The sequence below is a fragment of the Penicillium arizonense genome (assembly GCF_001773325.1).
Source record: "Penicillium arizonense strain CBS 141311 chromosome Unknown PENARI_contig002, whole genome shotgun sequence".
NCBI classification, from domain to species: domain Eukaryota; kingdom Fungi; phylum Ascomycota; class Eurotiomycetes; order Eurotiales; family Aspergillaceae; genus Penicillium; species Penicillium arizonense.
The window spans coordinates 1,155,655-1,173,344 of record NW_019173279.1 but is presented as its reverse complement, the minus strand read 5'-3'; the positions used below and the strand labels follow the sequence as shown (position 1 = coordinate 1,173,344).

At 47.3% G+C, this 17,690-nt stretch overlaps 6 protein-coding genes across 6 annotated transcripts; 4 read left to right on the top strand and 2 right to left on the bottom strand.

Annotated features, from left to right (window-relative positions):
* Nucleotides 1-74: 74 nt before the first annotated feature.
* On the bottom strand, nt 75-2,234 carry PENARI_c002G02491 (fungal specific transcription factor domain-containing protein; the record flags this gene model as incomplete). Its single annotated transcript, XM_022627313.1, has 2 exons — nt 75-1,551; nt 1,606-2,234. The coding sequence occupies 2 exons, from the start codon at nt 2,232-2,234 to the stop codon at nt 75-77; spliced, it is 2,106 nt and encodes a 701-aa protein (XP_022492239.1).
* Nucleotides 2,235-2,982: 748 nt separating this feature from the next.
* PENARI_c002G09119 (uncharacterized protein) lies at nt 2,983-4,755 on the top strand (the record flags this gene model as incomplete). Its single annotated transcript, XM_022627776.1, has 6 exons — nt 2,983-3,134; nt 3,189-3,346; nt 3,402-3,860; nt 3,915-4,038; nt 4,100-4,411; nt 4,494-4,755. 6 exons carry the CDS (start codon nt 2,983-2,985, stop codon nt 4,753-4,755), a joined length of 1,467 nt encoding a protein of 488 aa, XP_022492235.1.
* A 2,487-nt stretch (nt 4,756-7,242) lies between these two features.
* Nucleotides 7,243-7,968, top strand: PENARI_c002G07003 (uncharacterized protein; the record flags this gene model as incomplete). The annotated part of the gene is made up of 1 exon (XM_022627612.1): nt 7,243-7,968. The coding sequence occupies one exon, from the start codon at nt 7,243-7,245 to the stop codon at nt 7,966-7,968; it is 726 nt and encodes a 241-aa protein (XP_022492271.1).
* A 3,378-nt stretch (nt 7,969-11,346) lies between these two features.
* On the top strand, nt 11,347-11,800 carry PENARI_c002G00987 (uncharacterized protein; the record flags this gene model as incomplete). Its single annotated transcript, XM_022627200.1, has 2 exons — nt 11,347-11,427; nt 11,534-11,800. 2 exons carry the CDS (start codon nt 11,347-11,349, stop codon nt 11,798-11,800), a joined length of 348 nt encoding a protein of 115 aa, XP_022492847.1.
* A 1,942-nt stretch (nt 11,801-13,742) lies between these two features.
* PENARI_c002G10517 (uncharacterized protein) lies at nt 13,743-14,294 on the top strand (the record flags this gene model as incomplete). Its single annotated transcript, XM_022627854.1, has 1 exon — nt 13,743-14,294. One exon carries the CDS (start codon nt 13,743-13,745, stop codon nt 14,292-14,294), a length of 552 nt encoding a protein of 183 aa, XP_022492561.1.
* A 1,385-nt stretch (nt 14,295-15,679) lies between these two features.
* PENARI_c002G06669 (sialidase family protein) lies at nt 15,680-17,416 on the bottom strand (the record flags this gene model as incomplete). Its single annotated transcript, XM_022627580.1, has 1 exon — nt 15,680-17,416. One exon carries the CDS (start codon nt 17,414-17,416, stop codon nt 15,680-15,682), a length of 1,737 nt encoding a protein of 578 aa, XP_022492568.1.
* Between the last annotated feature and the right edge of the window lie 274 nt (nt 17,417-17,690).

Here is a 17,690-nt window from a genome sequence, read left to right as displayed (position 1 = left end):
GACCCAACATCCATCGAATAGATTTAAGAATATTGGATGTAGCTGTATCGAAACCGGTTAATTTTACGGAACATTCAAAGGACACCACCGAATCCAGGACCGAAAATCTCTCTGAACATGTCGGCAAATATTTCTTCTGTGGGGTCATCATCGAAGGTTATATCAGTGGCTGCCAGGAAGGGATCATATTCCGACATATACGACTCGCATGGCCTTGCTTGGTCTGCTCCCTCTTCCTGCGATGTAATTCCCGGCGCGTCGTGGCTCCTTTGACCGTACGGCATGCTAGGTTGTATTTGTCCCTGCAAATTCCATGATTTGGCTCTGAGGATCATCATGAGGTGCTGTCCAAGTAACGCTGCAATGCCGAAGCGATGTGAAGGAGTTGTACCCGCGCGCTCAAGCTGCAATGCAACCTGGCCCAGCAAGGCAAAGAGTTCAACTTGACATTCGGGCCGGGCTCCGTATATTGTCGGGAACAACTTCAGAGTCAGAACGGCGGCATAACATATCATTGCCCATGTTGGGGCCAACATTCCGTATAGAGGTTCTCCAAAGGCTTGCAAATCCTGTACAGCAACTTCGCAGATTTTGACGGCAGCTTCGAAGCAGTCTTCCCGAATTGCAACCATATTCAGACCACCACACATGGTATCTTGGAGTGCAATTGATAATGTCCAGAGTCTTCCATGCAGGTACACATACCGAAGAAAGATCTCCGACATCTTTTCAGAATGGGAACTCGGCAGGTTGACGGAGTAGGGCAGCCAAACATTGCACCAAGGCTGAAGAGAAGTATCAACCAGCTCCTTAATCCGTTGTGAATTTGACGTTGCTAATTGTGCTTGATCTCGCAATTTAACGTGCAGGGAGGCGAGTTTCTTTCTCAATGCAATAAAGGCACAGGTATGCCGATCAGCAGAATCTGCCAAGGGGTGTAACCACCAGCTTTCAATACCCCTAGTCAAAGCTGTTTCTGGAAAGCTGTTTGTTCGACCATAGGCAGCACTGTTGGCTCGCTCCCACAGTAAAATCCTGAGCCATGTTCGTTCTCGGTTACGGTTTAGTCGCTGGTTGTATGCAGAAGCTTCAGCCGATCCTTCCAGTAGTTCATGCCCTTTGAGCTTCTCAGATCCCGATGCGGTCACCGACGATCTCATATTCTGGTTTGGAGAGGTGGGCATAGAGATTAGTGACACCTTGGGTCGAGCATCCTGATCCAGCCCAAGTTCCATAGCCACACCGATGGCGTACATTGTATAAAGCCAAGAACGCTCTTCTGCGAGGGTCTTTGCGGGAGTAGCGGAAAGTAGGGAAATGTAATATCCCTGAACGATTTCCACAGATTTGAAACCGCTCGTATGCACATAGTTCGAAAGCTTTTCGCCATGCAGACGTAGTCGCTTGGCAATCGAGGCGGATCCATGGTCAAACTGGGCTGTGAGAGCTAGTATCCACGTGAATAACAAGGAAGACCGCGACCGCACAAACTGCGGCGTGTGAAGGACTGGGTCGAGGATGCCGTTTATTGGGTGTAGTTGAGTGAAGTAGCTGCGGGTAATGATGATCAGCTTGCAGGCTTTTGCCTAGACGAAAATCACTTACACTGGGAAAAGATAGCTGGCCTCCTCCATAGTGACCAGTCCTAGATCCACCGGGTCCAGATCTGGGCCAACATCGCAAGGATGGTTATACGTAGGCACCTTGAAGTATTTTGGATATTGTCGTTCCCTCTGAACAGGTAACATTAGAGCATCGAGCCCATCTTCAAGACATCGTCTATTCAACTGCAGTCCGAGCGAGATATACCCAGGCCGCTGAAGTAGACGACTGCCAAGACTCCCAGTAACCCTATCACCCGGTCTCTGAGTAGGACTCAAATCCTCAGCCAATGCATGGGATGTGTGCGTCGGCAAGGAGGAGCATTCCAACAATCGTGCAGCATCTGATGCGTCAGCCAGCAACGCAAGTGGGTTGCTGATTGACTCTTGATCGGAGCGAGGCAATTGAGCAGACGAAGAAGACACCTCATGGACGCTAGCTCCTCGGAGTTCGAAATTTCGTTCTCTGTAATTGGAAGGCGTCGAGATGGCATATGTCTCCTCTAATGGGGGAGAGGACACATTATATCCGGTCTTTTCTTTCGACCCACGGGAAGGGACCAGCTGCGAAGTTGACTGCTGGTTGACAGGAAGGCGAACGATCTCATGAAGACTCTCCGCTTGATTTTCCATCTTTGCCTTTTTCATTTCCGACTGCAAGTTGCGCACGGCTTTCTCAATTCCTCGGTAGCGCCCCTGAGCGCCTCTTTTACGTCCAAGCGGTCGTGATTCCGGTATTCTGCAACTTCGATTGTTTCGTTTACATCGTTCACATGGTGTTTTTAAAGAGTTTTGTCGCCCATCTTTGCTATACATGATGCATTTCATCTGCCAAGTTCTATCAGCTGTGGTTGCCAGTTTCTAACCGACAGAATTGTTGCCTCACCTTCAACCTTCGGCATGCTTCGCACGCAGCCGCAGCAACTGCCCGAGCTTGGCCACTCGTGCTCTCATCTTTGGCTCTAGGCAACATTCTGCAATGATATGAGGATGCAGTGCAAGCAAATCACTTGGTGTGGGCGGAGCCTTCAAGCCCTGAAAATGGCAAAAGTGAAGCGTGACCGGGGCGCGGGAGTAAGTGTTGGAGGATCTCAGCTCTGGTTTTCACACCGCAACAAACCCAGGAACAACTGACCACTCAGACGATGGCCACGTAAAACTACCGCATGTTCGTTATTCCACGGCGCGGGTAAATGCAGAAACCGACGACTCGTTGCATTCATTTCGAAACCGAGCCCGGTCCTGGTGGCGACCGGTCATTTAATTAATTAGCCGGTTCCGAGGCTGACAAAGTAATAGACTGGCAAAGCAAAGATTATTTATTGATCTCCTAATGAGTTTCTGAGGCTGGCATTATTGCATTTTGAGGTCTGTCAAAACAATGGAAGTTATAGAAATCGATACTTTAGTCTGCGGCGGTGGCATGTCTGGCATGGCATGCGCTGCATTTGGAACACAGGCCGGGGCCAGCGTGCTGGTGGTCGAGAAACAAGCAGAAATCGGAGGGTCTTCGAATCTTTCTGCCGGCATGTTGTAAGTGTTCATTGTGCTATCATGCCGGGGTTTACACTCACAATGACGTTATAGCTGGGCGCCTCATACGTACGAGAAGTTGCGATCATGGGTACCAAACGGTGACCCGGTCTTGCAACGGGCATGGATGGATGATTATCTTCCAGCGGTGCAGTGGATGCGCGACAATGCAATCCCTACCGCGAAGCGATTCGACGGCATTATGACAATTGGTTTGTCAAATCCGAGACTTTCTGCGCAAAAGGCTTCCTACTCACTTCGGCATAGGCATCGGTTTCCCGATTCAAATTCCTCATCTCCATAACCTTCAGCGTGGTCGCATTGAATCAAGCAAAACTGGGTCTAGAATCTTGACCCACGCGACCGTGGTCAAGCTCATTCAGGAAGCTCCCGAAATTGAGGGATCTCGCGTTACGGGTGCTATTGTCCGTCATCAGAAACCAGGATCCTCACCTGTACTTTATGAAGTACGGGCAAAGATTGTTGTACTAGCCACTGGTGGCTTCCAGGGCTCCTCGAGTCTGACAGCCACCTATCTGGGCCAAGGGGGCGACAATATTTTTGTCCGGTCTAACTCAGGATCTGTAGGTGACGGCCTCAGCTTGGCCACTGCAGTGGGTGCTGGGACAAGTCGTGGGATGAACACTTACTACGGCCACCTTTTGGCAGCTCCTGTTCGAGCGGAACAGGTGAATCCAAAGGACTACCTTCCCTTGGCTCAATATCGTAAGATTACTCCTGTCTCTTTTCATTTTCCAGGTAAATCTAATGGTGATATAGAAAGCAAGTACTGCCTCTTGTTAAATGAAGCGGGGCGACGATTCGCAGATGAGACGACTGGCGATGAAATTGTGAATCAGTACTTGGCCAAGCAAGAAAAGCGCCGTGGATTTATTCTATTCAAGTATGTCAACCTGCCGACGAGGCACGTCTTGAAACAAAAAGCTGATCCATCTTACTATTAGTGAGAAAACGCGCGTTCAACACTGCTTGGGTGCATTGTTTCCTAACGCAGGGGATGTAGATCGCCTCCAAAAGGCCTGTGAGTATGGCTGCAATGTTGCCAAGGCTTCCAACCTCTCCGATCTGGTTGATATTCTTAGCACGTGGGGTGTGGACGGAGCGCAAGCAGCTCGCTCAATTGATCACTATGACCGCGTCGTTCGCCAGGGGCAGACCGATGCCACGCTCGATGCTCCCGTGGGTCGTGGAGGACAGCCTCCTGCATCCTTGGTTGACGGTGAAGGTCCGTTTTACGCCATGGAAGTTCAACCATCGTAAGTACAGTTCTATTCGAATTCGCCAATCAACATGGCATCCTAGATCCCAGAAAGTATTCAATGCTGACATATGCCCAAGTATCACTTTCACATATGGCGGGATTTCAATCGACAGTCAAGGACACGCTTTGACACGGGACAAAAAAGTCATTCCAGGCCTGCTGGTCGCTGGAGTCGATGCCGGTGGATTTAGTAACTTAGGCTATGCAGGCGGCCTTGCCCTCGCTTTTGTGACCGGTCTGTGGTCCGCTCGAGCCGTCGCGCGCGAGCTCGGATTGCCTGAGCCGCGCCTCCCTGCTGCTGATGTCAAAGATGCAGTGCCGCTTGAATCGAAGCTCTAAGTAAAATGTGGAGGGACAAATCAAGCTATGTATTTTACATTGAGAATTAATTTTGGCTACATTATTGCTCAAATGCAATTATTATATATTTTGTAAAGCCGAGATAACATAGCCAACCCATAATGAGGATGAGGACGGCCAAGATTAGAGATTTTTTGGCAATTATATTCAAAAGGGGGCTTTAGGGGTTGGCAATATTTAAATGGGTGGCTTCAGGGATTTTCAGTGGAACTGGGGAAGAGGTTCCTTTATAGCCGCTCGCGTCCTTTTCAACCATCGGTCGATGCACGAGAGTAGTGAAAAAACCCCATCTTTTTGTTGTGTCTGTGTCGGCTATTGCATATCAAAGAGCAAACAAATCAAACCACACAACTATGTACATGGTCCTTGCTGCAACCTTCACCGTCGGGATAGGTGCAACAGCCCATCTGGTATATGCCTTGCGCGTCAGGACAGGACAGAGCTTCAGGGAATCCCCCTGAATTGTCGAATAATACCCTTAGGCGTCTCTCCGTCTAGTTTATTCCGAAAATGGGACTGTTCTCGATGCGCTAACACGCTGACCGTAGGAATGAATGGCCAGATGACATATATTGAAGCCGATGCATGGCTGCACGATATTCCAGGCTAAGCAATATCCCAATTATGTGCGATGTCTGCCGGATATGGTGAGGAGTCGATTTTTCGTAGAAATCGAGGCTCGACTTAACACGTTGAGGTGAACTTTTTGGGTATAGTATTAGGATACGGGTGAGCGTTTATGAATATGAGTAACTTAGATGAATTCGTGGTTGCCTTCGAGTCAACTGTTGAACAATTAAACCGGAAATAGCAAAGGTTGGTCTATATAATGTTGATCATACTGTAAAAGTGGTGATGAGAAGCACTATAGGATGACCGGTAAAAAAAAAGACGGCACCTCTCGGACAATAGTACTGTGGTCAATTACTGCCTATTGGCAGAATAAAACATGATTATACCACCCTCTCCTATCACCCCGCACATATCGCGTGTAAACCCCCTAAAACCTTAAGTCACGCCTAAGTTAATTGCGTGAAACGTTTAGGCCTCTGTCATCGGTCGATTTCTGCCATATATTCCAGGCCAGCTATTTAGTTAACAGAAAAACGGCGCTTTCCACTGTAGAATAAATAAGGATAGAATAATAGCGTGTCAGGAGTTGTCAACAAGTGTTAACGGCCAAGCAATGCTGGTGAAAGCATGAAACCGATTAGAGGTAAGACGTACGTAGGGCTCAAAAACAGAAGAGACTCCACCTCCACCCCAGAGGATGGAACTTCTTGGAATTGACACCTAGCACTCCCTCGCTATCGTCTTGGCCTGGGTTGCGAAACATAAACTCCATCCCTTAATTTCCATGTAAAAAGCTAGCATGCAAGCTTGGTGGGCCAGAGCCAGTAGAAGCGAACGACCGATGGCTATTTTTCTGGTATGTGGGTCTACCTCGAGATGGGATGGAATTGTGCCTGTCACATTTCCTGCTTGATGCATAATGCAATGATCAGCCGCAATCATAGCGAACGGGAGGAGTGACGTGCAAATTCTCCGAGACGGAAGCCTTAGTGGCGGTAGGAAGTTTAAGAAATTAGTAGGTGGAATGTGGAATGTAACTAGCCCTTGATCAACAGTGACACATCTAACTTTTGGAATTCTTTACTGTAACTCAACTCATTTCAACATGCGTCGTCAGCCGACCTAGAGGGTCAGTGCTAGCCCGTAGAAGTCAAACGCGCTCAGGGTAGGTATATTAATATACTGGGCCAACTATTGATCGAGTTGCACTTAACACGCGCAGGCCACCAATTAAACATTGAAGAAACACACCAAGCAACGAGAGGCTTGGTCAAAGTCGACAAGTATGCTCAACTGGCCAGATGAACAGCATCATGAATTGAAACTGAGGCTGTGGAGGATGCTGAAGTGAAATTCGAGAGAACAGGATGATTGGAAGGAAGATAGAGGGTGCACTCCGTGGCATTCATTAGTGATTTCCTATGTTCATGGATTTATGGGATTTGCAGGATCTACAGGAATGGGCCAAGTCCGCACTTCTTTTACAATCAGCCTCTGTTTCCTCTTTGGGAACATCATATGATCTCATCTCAGGCGTATGGCTTCGAGGTTTTGCTTCGGTTAGAATGAAGTGCCGGTATAGTCATTAAGGCAACTATAATTCCAAGCCTTTCGTGATCGCCGTCGGTGCTAGGTCACTTCTAGACCTTACCAACAAGTATCATAACGGCTCATTGAATGAATGTCAAGCCAACGGACGCATCGGAAAGGAGTAGAATGAGTATAGTCAACGTGACCAAAGCTACTTGGTTTCCATTGGGGGCTTGGGTCTCCGGAAGGGTGAAAATGCATGTAAAAATATTCTAGATACTACCTATAGAATTGAAGGAATGAGAGTATTCCGTTGAAAGTTTCCTCGTCAGGCTATAAAAGGGTGGAACATCCTTAGGTAGAATGATTCATCCCACACATTTCTACCTCGTGAAAGAAGTTGTTTCCGACGCCATGTTATTGAAATACTATGCTCTTGGGGCATTTGCCCTTGTGCCTGCAATTAGTGCTCTCCCCCTGACAGAGCATCCTGATGCGCTTTCGCGCCACACCGATGTGGCCGTCAATCATTACTGGAACAACAAGCACCTCGATAAGCGCGACTGGGATCGCAAGTACCCCGACAAGAACGACGGCAAGTACGCCGACAAGAACGACGACAAGAACGATGACAAGAACGATGACAAGAACGATGACAAGAACGATGACAAGAACGCCGGCAAGTACGGCGGCCAGTACGACGACAAGAACAATGACAAGAACGCCGGCAAGTACGACGGCCAGTACGGCGGCCAGTACGGCGGCCAGTACGACGACAAGAACGATGACAAGAACGCCGGCCAGTACGACGGCCAGTACGGCGGCCAGTATGACGACAAGAACGATGACAAGAACGCCGGCAAGTACGCCGACAAGAACGACGGCAAGAACGACGACAAGAACGATGACAAGAACGCCGGCAAGTATGGCGGCCAGTACGACGACAAGAACGATGACAAGAACGCCGGCAAGTACGGCGGCCAGTACGACGACAAGAACGATGACAAGAACGATGACAAGAACGCCGGCAAGTACGACGGCCAGTACGGCGGCCAGTACGATGACAAGAACGACGACAAGTACGACTAAATGTGTCGGTTCGCTGCATTGTCCCCCTACCGTAGCCTGAAGAGGTTATCGTGGTCTGGTGTTATTGACTGTGTTGATGACCTCGGTTCAGGTTTTTGTCAGATGAAGCTATTTGTTTTCCCTGTGCCTTTATCTGAATGCAGAGATTATTCGTGTTTTTGCTACGAAATTGCAACGTCCAATTCTTAGGCCTAAAGTCCTTGACGAACCTTGTCAGTAATGTCATATAAGAGATATGGGGATTCTGGAGAGGTGTGGAATGATTTTCGGGGGTGAAACACTATTTCCTGGGACCTGTACGCGTCGCAAAATTTATACAATGAAATGGGGAAGGCACGATGGCAGTCTGACATAGCAGACGGGTCGATATCAACGAGGACAGCACAACCAACCACTCCCAAGCCCAGTACAGACGTAGAGAGCGGTCTCTGTAGGAGGCTATCGCACTAGAAATGAAGCTGTATCATGAAAGAAGAACGTTATGGAAAACTGTAGTCATATTGATCATGGTACGATGCTGCTCTCTCTCGGAAAAGACTGCATGCAAGCTTCCTAGGGCATTTGTCATACCTCAGGCCACTAATACACTACTGTCACGGGTTCCACCACTACAACAAGTAATATCCTTAATATGGACAAACTCAATTGGACGAGGGTTTCTAGTGGAAATTCTAAAACAGCATACGCAATCCAAGTCCAATTATACCGTACTCTTGTGACGGAAGACCTAGCTCATTTCAGAGCAATAACACCTAGTCTAAGGAAAAAGGAAACGCCTACGGAAGAGTCAGTCGGGGTTTCTAGTTGCATTGACAGACTCCTCTAGCTAGGAAAATCTTTCGCTCCTTTCGCGGCTCTCGGCGGCCAGGTAATATCTAGCTCTATGATTGGTTGCCCAAAATTTCATGCGGAAGCCCGGCGGGGGACAGTTCCTGGGCGTCGGCCGTCCATCTTGGGGGGAAAACAACGTCCGGCATGGCTTCCTTGGCCTTTACCTAGCAGATACAACACATCAGATGAGCCTCCAATGATTTTTGGAATATCATGGTTCTGATAATTTCCAACCATATTTCGGAAAGAACTTCAATTGATTTCATAACTGATGGATATCACTTCCCGACTCGAGAAACAGCAAAAGGTAATGGACCTCGCAGCCAAAATTGGAAGCAAGTTCATCTCCTCATCCGTCGTCGAACTTTTTTCTTAAAAAAAAAAAAAGAGAAAAGAAGGGGGAAAAAGGAAAACTGAAATTAAAATATTGTATCGATTTGTGCGTCAAACCATGCGTTAATGTGCCTACCGTTACATAACCCGAAATAATGCCATTGCCCGATTAATACCAGACTTTTTGAACACCCTTGTGTCTTGGGCTCCTAGCGGTTCAGGGGTGTTTTTCATTTTCTTTCCCTCACCGAAAGACCGAGAGGAATGCTGATATTTCTGTATTGCTTCTTGGCAGGTGTGCCGTACCTTTGCAGTCGGCTGCCTTGTTAGTCCAATCCCGCGTATAAGGAGAGACTGAGGCAAAGATCCCTTAGTCGAATAAGGTAACGATGACCATCTCAAGGGTAAACTAAATTCCTTGTATCTACTAGATAAAAATAGTTGAGGCCCACCTTGTGCGGGGCCAAAGCCTCGTATTCAATTCTGAAGAACAAATTAAATGGAAGCAGATTAAATCAAAATCAAAAGAAAGATACAAAGGATCCGAAACTTCATCTATCACACGACTGAGCTGACTATGAATCAATCGTTATCAAGTCAACGCTTGAGAACAACCAACAGGGCTACATTTCCTCAAGGGTTTATGGCCCCTGCATATCGCCAGTCTATAAAAAATGACCAAGTGCATGCAAGAGAATGCACAGCCCCTCTCAAGGTATAGTTGCGTTTGTACTAACTACCACCGAATGGGACATTCCTGATCAGGTTATGCATGTAATGATCCCGTATCTATTGCTAGAACACTACAGATTCACCGGAGACGTCAGATAGTCGAAAGTATGTTTCCTTTTGGTGACATTGGCGCAATTTGAGTGGATATCACTGTGCTTCAACCTGTCGATCACCATGCGACTCTGGTGTTGCCTTACACGCAGAGGGTGCCTCTTAGCCCCCACTTAGCGGCCCCGCTTCTTAGCACTTACTAAGGGTCCTCTAGGGCATGCTGATAGTTTGAGATTTATCTAACTCTGGTCTATCAATCACCTAAGTACTTAGTCTTATATTCTAATATAAGTTGCAGAGTAAGCACACCTAATAGACCTATAGGTACAACCTATATCTTAGCCACCTCCTATTATAGTAACGCTAGATATCTTACTATACGAAGCTAACCTTTTAACTTGTAGGTCGTGCCTAAGTGAAATATATAAAGCGTGATCCTATAGGCGGAGGATTTACCTATCTTAGTAAGGATAGTGTCTTACGTACTATCTCTAGTAACTACGAAGTCCTTAACGCCCACGGACTTAGTCCCGAACAGATCAATACGTTTCTAAATATTATGCTAGTCGAGTCTGTGTAAAAAGTAGACTTTCGCGATCTAGATAGTACAACGGTGATAAGCCAGGAAGGACTCTTATCCCGCGGCCGAAATTCTACCGACAAAGCTAGAGGACGACCCGAAGTCGGCGGAAGAAAGGCGAACGCTAGTGGAACAAAATCGTGCCGCCTATAAAGAGGCAAAGGGGAACCAATAGATCAATTCACTTTCTGGCCCTATCCCACGGGGGTGGTGAACTCTACTAGAGTTCAGGTTAGGGCTTTCCCTTCATGTGAGACCACACAGTCTCTAGGTTTAGATAGGTAAGCGAGGCAGATGGCCCAGTTACGCGTGTAATACAATAAGGTGGATTGTATGAAGAGACTGAACGCTGGTCCGTTGGACGGACCAGCGAGAAATGCTTATATACAGACCGGCCCATTCGTTGGCGGTGAGGTCCTGAATCATCCTTTCACCTGGATGCCTCAGATTTATGCCTCAGGCGCCGTCAACAACCTCAGTCAGGTAGTGGTCCTGACATGTCAATATAAAAGAGAGAAAGGCAAAAAGGGTCAACAAGCTCCACGAGGGAAGCCTGGTTGCAGAGAGTGTGGGATAGCGATATGTATTCAAGGGCAATGTTGGGATTAATTTCATAGCTCTGACTGATTACAATAATTCTGGTTACTGCGATATTACAGGGCCTAGCCAATAAGAACGCGCGTTGTTATAGTACACTAGTAACTGCGCTAAAAATCCTTCCCGGGACGGACGAGGGGATAGACTTGACTAAATAAAGGCCCATCAAGGAATCAGCAAACAAGTGTTCTGCAGCTGCCATTGAGCAAGTCCTTATTATTGATGTTAAACCTCGGATGTTAAAGATACTAAAAATGGCTGGATACGAGAATGCAACCTCGGATAAATCGCGCTACTTGCCTATGAATAGCAGCATTGGGCGAGAACACGAGGAAGTGGGCTGGGTCAATACGAGGATATGAAAATTCCAATGTATAAGTACACCATTATTCTGCAAGGGTCTCTTATGATAGAGCAAGCGTCAACTAACAACGAAACAAGATGAAGTTCCTCGGTCTCGCAGTTGCATTCCTCCCCCTCCTGGCCGCCGCTGCCCCCGTCGCGGACCCCGACGCCGAAGCAGATGGAGAGCTAGACCTTGAAAAGCGCGCATCAGCGCAGACTTGCAAAATCGTCAATGTCGACCACACTGTCAACTGCCGGTACGATGCGAAGTTAGACGCAGGCGCAATCTTTGGGTTTCCCAAGGGAGATAAACTCACCTTTGCGTGCTGGAAGCATGGCGATTGCTTCAATGGGGTTTGGTAGGTTTGATACTAGGTTATGACGAGCTGGATGCTAATGGGAGTAGCTCCTGGGATCAAGTTACATATCTGGGGACGACGTGCTACGTCAATGGGTACTTCACGGATAGTAATTGCTCGAGCAGTATGTCACCTCTTGCTGGTATTTGGACTTGACTAATGATGTTAGAAAAACTCCCCAAATGCAACTAGGCTGCGGCGGTCCTCAATGTCGCTGTGATATGCTGCTAGAGACATGATATAGCTTTTGAAGATGGATTAGAAGTCATCATGATCGTTGTATTACTATGCACGTCTTTTTGTGGTCCATATTCTTATACAGTACATGAGTGATGGAGAGAGAACGTGTGCAAGCCATCTTGCCAGATCGCCATGACGTCTACTTTGCTTGGGCTGTTTGCAGAGAAGATTCCAAGAGGCTCCAAGGGGTTTTACAGTATAATACGGATGACTTATTTGATACTGTTTATGCAAGACAAAACAGCTTGACAGGGGTCTTAAGACCGCTAATCCAATTTAGCCTACCGTACTTTGAATTAGGGCTTGGAAACAATCTACGTGTGCAAGAAGGGGAATCTGATTTCGGATTCGGCAGTAACATTAATCCTCAGAGGCAGCTATTCCTCTATAGCGAGGGAAGTCCTTAGCACCAATTATTGATTAATCTGAAATAGGCCCACTGCTAACCGCTACGAATAAATAGGTATAAGTTAGAGAACATTATATACCCTTCACTAACACTATATATCTGGTACTAAGATAATAACGAGCTAGTCCTAAAACACAAACTTTGTGGGGCGAAACAATTTGGCAAGATCGGGAAGAAGGGCGTCGATACTCGAAAGAGTGGAAAAAGCAAGCTAGCTACCTTTCCCTAATTAATATAATAGATACTCTAGAGAGCTAGGCATACGTATCGATCTCTTCTAGTATATAAACCTATTGCTATTAAGATATTCTTAAACTCCTAGCCCCATATCGTAGCCAACGTGTTAGTATTCATATTAAACTAATACAGCGAGGTGCCCCTACGCCTAAAGGTGACAAATTACTTCCTATTATTATCTTTATCTTTACCGCAAACCTATCCTAGCCTTAGTTCCTAGTCTAGATAGAATATTTCCTTATTAGAGTCTATCTAAGTTAGCCCTAGGGAGGTCTTAAGAACAAATTTTTAGGTTAATATTTCTTATGAGCCTAGCGTTTCTATACAATACTAATTAGTAAATCGCGTGATATACTACGTATTAAATTCCTTACGTATTAGGATATATAGATCCCAGGCCGAGGGGAGAAAATACGCCCCATGAACGATCAAAATTGCAATAGGGTGTTGGTTTGCCATGGCAAGGGAAGTCTCAAAGCGACTGCGTCATTGGTAGACCAATCCGTACTTGGGATTGTAACAAACCAGTAGCTTCAAGTGCAGATGAAAATGGGCTTAGCACTGGTGACTGGTGTGACACGGAATATACGCCCATAGCAAGAGTTAAGACGAACTTGGTGAATTCCGGTGCTACTACCAATGGAGCGTAGACCGAGAGGTTTGAGTGCGATCAAGCATGCGCTGTGGCCCCAAGGGTCCGTGAATCGCGGGGGCAATCGGGGCTCGCACATACTCCAGTAGTCAATCCTTATTTGCCATAACCTTGACATTCATTGACAATAATACAATTATCCCGCACATCCATTTAAGAGGCTTCAATACAGGTACCTTAGCCCGGTTCAATGACGCTCCATATATCTAGTGAAAGCTTAATCGCAAAACAATAGTGATTCATTGGCGGATGGTGGCAGGCAACTGCATCTTTCTACAATAAGCAAGAGGAGAGGGGTAATTTCTGAACATCTGACAGTAGCATAGCCTCTTTCTTGTTCTGTTTTATCTATTTGCCAAGTACCTTAAACTGCCAAGGCACAGAAATTTGAACACTACATACACCATCATGGATATAGTACACGGCAAGGAGCTACACTATGAGGAGCTTGGGCTCAAGCATCGAGGTAGCGGGCTAGCATTCAAACATCTCTTCCTCGGTGAGGAGAATACTCCCGAGAACTATCTCTTCAGCATCGCGCGCCAAGGCGACTTTTACTCGCCTATTCACCGGCATACCTTCGATCAGTTCCGGTACGCATACCGTGGCGACGTGTCTATTGCCCCAGATCTCCTTCTCCATGAAGAAGAGTTATGCTACCATCCGGAGGGTGTTTTCTACGGGCCACAGCTCGATGAATGGGGCGAGCGTGATGTGTTAGTTCTACAATTTGGTGGAGCGAGTGGCAAAGGATACCTCAGCTTTGCACAAATTGCGGAAGGTCAGGAAAAATTGAAAGAGCAGGGCCGATTTGAAAAAGGCAAATATCACCCTGCAGGTGGCGGGGAGCCGAAGGATAGCTATGAGGCTCTTTGGGAGAGCTATTCGGGTCACCCGCTTGAGTATCCCGCGGCACGATATCACCCAGTCATTGTTTCAAAGCCAGATAATGACTCCTAGGTGCCGTCGGGTGGACCGAGCAATGTCTTTACACGGACGCTTGGTGTCTTTACAGAGAGGCAGACCAAGGCGGATATGATCAAGATAGGAGCTCAAGGGAAGATTGAGATAGGCGAGCAAAACGCTATCCAGCTGCTCTTTGTGCTCAAAGGTCAAGGTAAACCCAATGGGGTCTCATTGAAGATTGAGTCTGCAGTGCGGTTATCGCCCGAAACAGGAGTTTTGCTCTCTTCAGAGTCTGGGATGGAACTGCTTCGTTTTGTTCTTCCTCTATACTACAGCGAGATATTGGCAAATGAAATGGAAGTTTGCAGATGACAATGCCGGGGGCTGGTTATTGAAGAAAGTCATTAAACAAATCACATTGAGAGAGATGAGGTGGTGGTCCGACGAGGTAGACAATCCAGTCAATTAATTTCTAAGTTAACAATTATCTTCACATACTCATTCCACCGGCCTAGCCCGGGAATTTGATTTACATGGTCATGTTTAAGACCCTACATAGAGCATTGGTGTGTAGAAAAAGTAAACACCAATAAACGCTTGTTTACTTCAAAGCCACCCCAGCAGCATGACTGGTGGGCCACTGAAGCGCAGCAGGCTGCAGGGCTAGACAAACGCTTACCCTCAAGAGTTAGTGCAGCTAGTGATGGAGCAAAGAGATTGGTTGCCTATTTCGAGAGCAGAGACTGAGCGTCTGCGCGAAGAGCTTCGTCGTGACCATGAGCGGAAACGCAAAGCTGTTGACGAGTGCGTTGGCCACCATCTTGTGAGCTATCTTCCGTACGATTAGCATGCAGCCCGGGATGCAACAGATTCATCCGGAGTCGGATATGAGTCTCCGTAAATTCTCTTCTCGGTTTGCAAAATACATACTTGACCAAGGACCCTTGTGGGCCTGTGGTAGGTTACATATCTAGTTCCACTTAGTTTTCCTTGGTGTCCCATAATTCGTGATAGCGTGTATGCACCTCAATTAACGTCGATCAAGGAACAGCTTGACAACATCCAAGTTCCAGCGTATACTGCGGCTTGGAAATCATTTCTGTATTCATCTTTTGATTTGATAGTAGAATTGCCCGTCACTGCAGTACTTTATTGCTTGTTTTGTTTCTATTAATCGCGACCCCCACTTCGAAGCCAGTGCTTTTAACCATTCGCTCCCGTCCCCTAGGGTAATACGTTCAAGCTGCCATTAAAACTGGTAGTTCAACAATCTGGGACCTCTTTGATCAAACTTATATCTACCTATCTACCCATGCAAGTCTGTGTAATGCTCTTCAACAATTACAAGCCACGAGACTTTACAAAACAAAACATAATTCTCGACTACTCAAGCTGGTGATCCATATTGGAATTCAGACACTCCCGGTATATTCCCTAACTTAATTGGTTATTTGGATATTCTTGAAATTCCCGCCACCATTATTTCCGAAAACTCCTGCCATGCCTTGTTTGAAGCTGCCGTCAGTGACGGTGTAGGTGGTCTTCGAACCGCCTTGTTCTCCGGCAAGCGTCACCGTGAATTTATCAGACTTCGCAACCACCGACAAATGGTACCATTTCTTTCCCTGAATTCCCCCAGGATGAGCTTCTGAATGCATAACAGTCTTGGTGTCGGCGTGTCGATAGGTAGTCAGTTTGCCAGTGGCACTATCGACAGCCACCGCGTATCCCTTCAACTTATTAAGACCCGTGCCAGAGGCAGACATTCGCACATTCAGTCCAACTGAACCAGAGCTGCCAGTAATAATGACGTCCCCCGTAATCTTGTAATCTTTCCACCCGGTTGATCCCGTTACAGATACCGCATCGGTACTTCCGACAGGCTCAAATCCATACTCATCACCTGAAACGTTCCACTTCCCCCCGAAGTCAATCCAACCAGTTTGTCCATAAGCCGTAAAATTTGCCGTATAAGGCAAGGCACCGATGGGCGCTTTTCCTGTCCGTTCCGAGCAAAAGCTGCTGTTGCCTTGGCCTGCTGGCGCCGTATATCGAACAACCCCATTCGAAAGCGGAAGCAAATCGGGACTATAGTTGGCCTTGCAGTATCGTGTGCCATTTGGGACAGTCCAAGGGGCTGGAGCCCAAAACCACTCACCTTTGCCGTAATTTTTGTTGATGAAGACGGAGCGAGAATTTTCGGGAGCAGGCTGATTGTTGGAATTGAGCAATGTGTAATGGCTGGAAAGGATCACTTGCTTCGTCGACGGATCCCAGATCGTGTACGGGCTGTGCACGGGATGAATACCATCAGCGGTATCGATCCTGATCCCGGTATCATTTGTGTTCCATGAGACGCCATCTTTAGAAGCCTTTGTATACACAGGGCAATGGGGGTGTCCGCAGAACTCATAGCTCATGATATACTCCCCATTGCCCATCTTCGCTACCGAAGCCATCCCTGGTCGGTCTCTGACCCGGGAACTGGCCACAGCCTTCACGACATCACCCCAGGTATCGCCGCCATCCTCGGAAACGACATTGACCAGCATCTGGCTGTGCATCCTGTTCTGTCGCTCCTCAGAGAACACCTCTACGAGTCTGCCTTTTTTATCCATGTAAAGAAAAGGTTCCCAAATGCCTGAACGGGATGGACCGCCGTGTTGCCATTCTCCTACAGCATCCCACGTTTCGCCGTGGTCTTCTGACCGCCAGGCGAAAAAGTTGGTCGTGGAGCCATTGGACGGTAGGAGATTGCCGACTAAAAGCAATGTGCCTTCGGGATATTTGCCCATCTGGCGAGGAAATTCGAAGAAGAAAGGTTGCTCGAATCGGGTGTATGGATATTTGGGGTCCCCTTTCGTATCATGGACGGTCGTCAGGGTAGTCCAAGTCTCGCCTTCGTCTTCACTTTTGCGAATGATAAACTCCGCTGCGGTTCCATTCGTCTTGCGCGTATCTGGACCTGCCGTGTATGTGTGCTCCCAAGTAGCTAACAACCTGCCATTCTTATCACCGGCATGCTGTAACTCAATGACCCGGGCATAAGTATTGATTTCATTGTCCACGGTAGGGTCCCAAAGAAAAGATCCCGTAGAGTCCGCGACTACTGGTGAGATAAAGACGGCTGCCAGGAACGAAAACACAAAAATTGCGCGGAACCTAGGATTAAACATGGTTCTTGAAGATCCTGGCTAGGATAGCACATTAAACAACTTTGGTTGAATGCTCTCTAGCTCACAATACTCAAGGCAAGCCAATCTATATACTTATTCGCGTACATCAGGCCTCCCCCGTTTATCAGCCTTGCGAGCATACGACGCGTATGTCTATGACATTTGTAGTCCTTTCGAAATAGCAGATCGAAAGAAAAACCTGTGTTGCGCGCGTTGACTGTGCACAGCCTTGGGAGTGGAAAAAAAATGCTTGACCATACCGCGCCGCAGATCT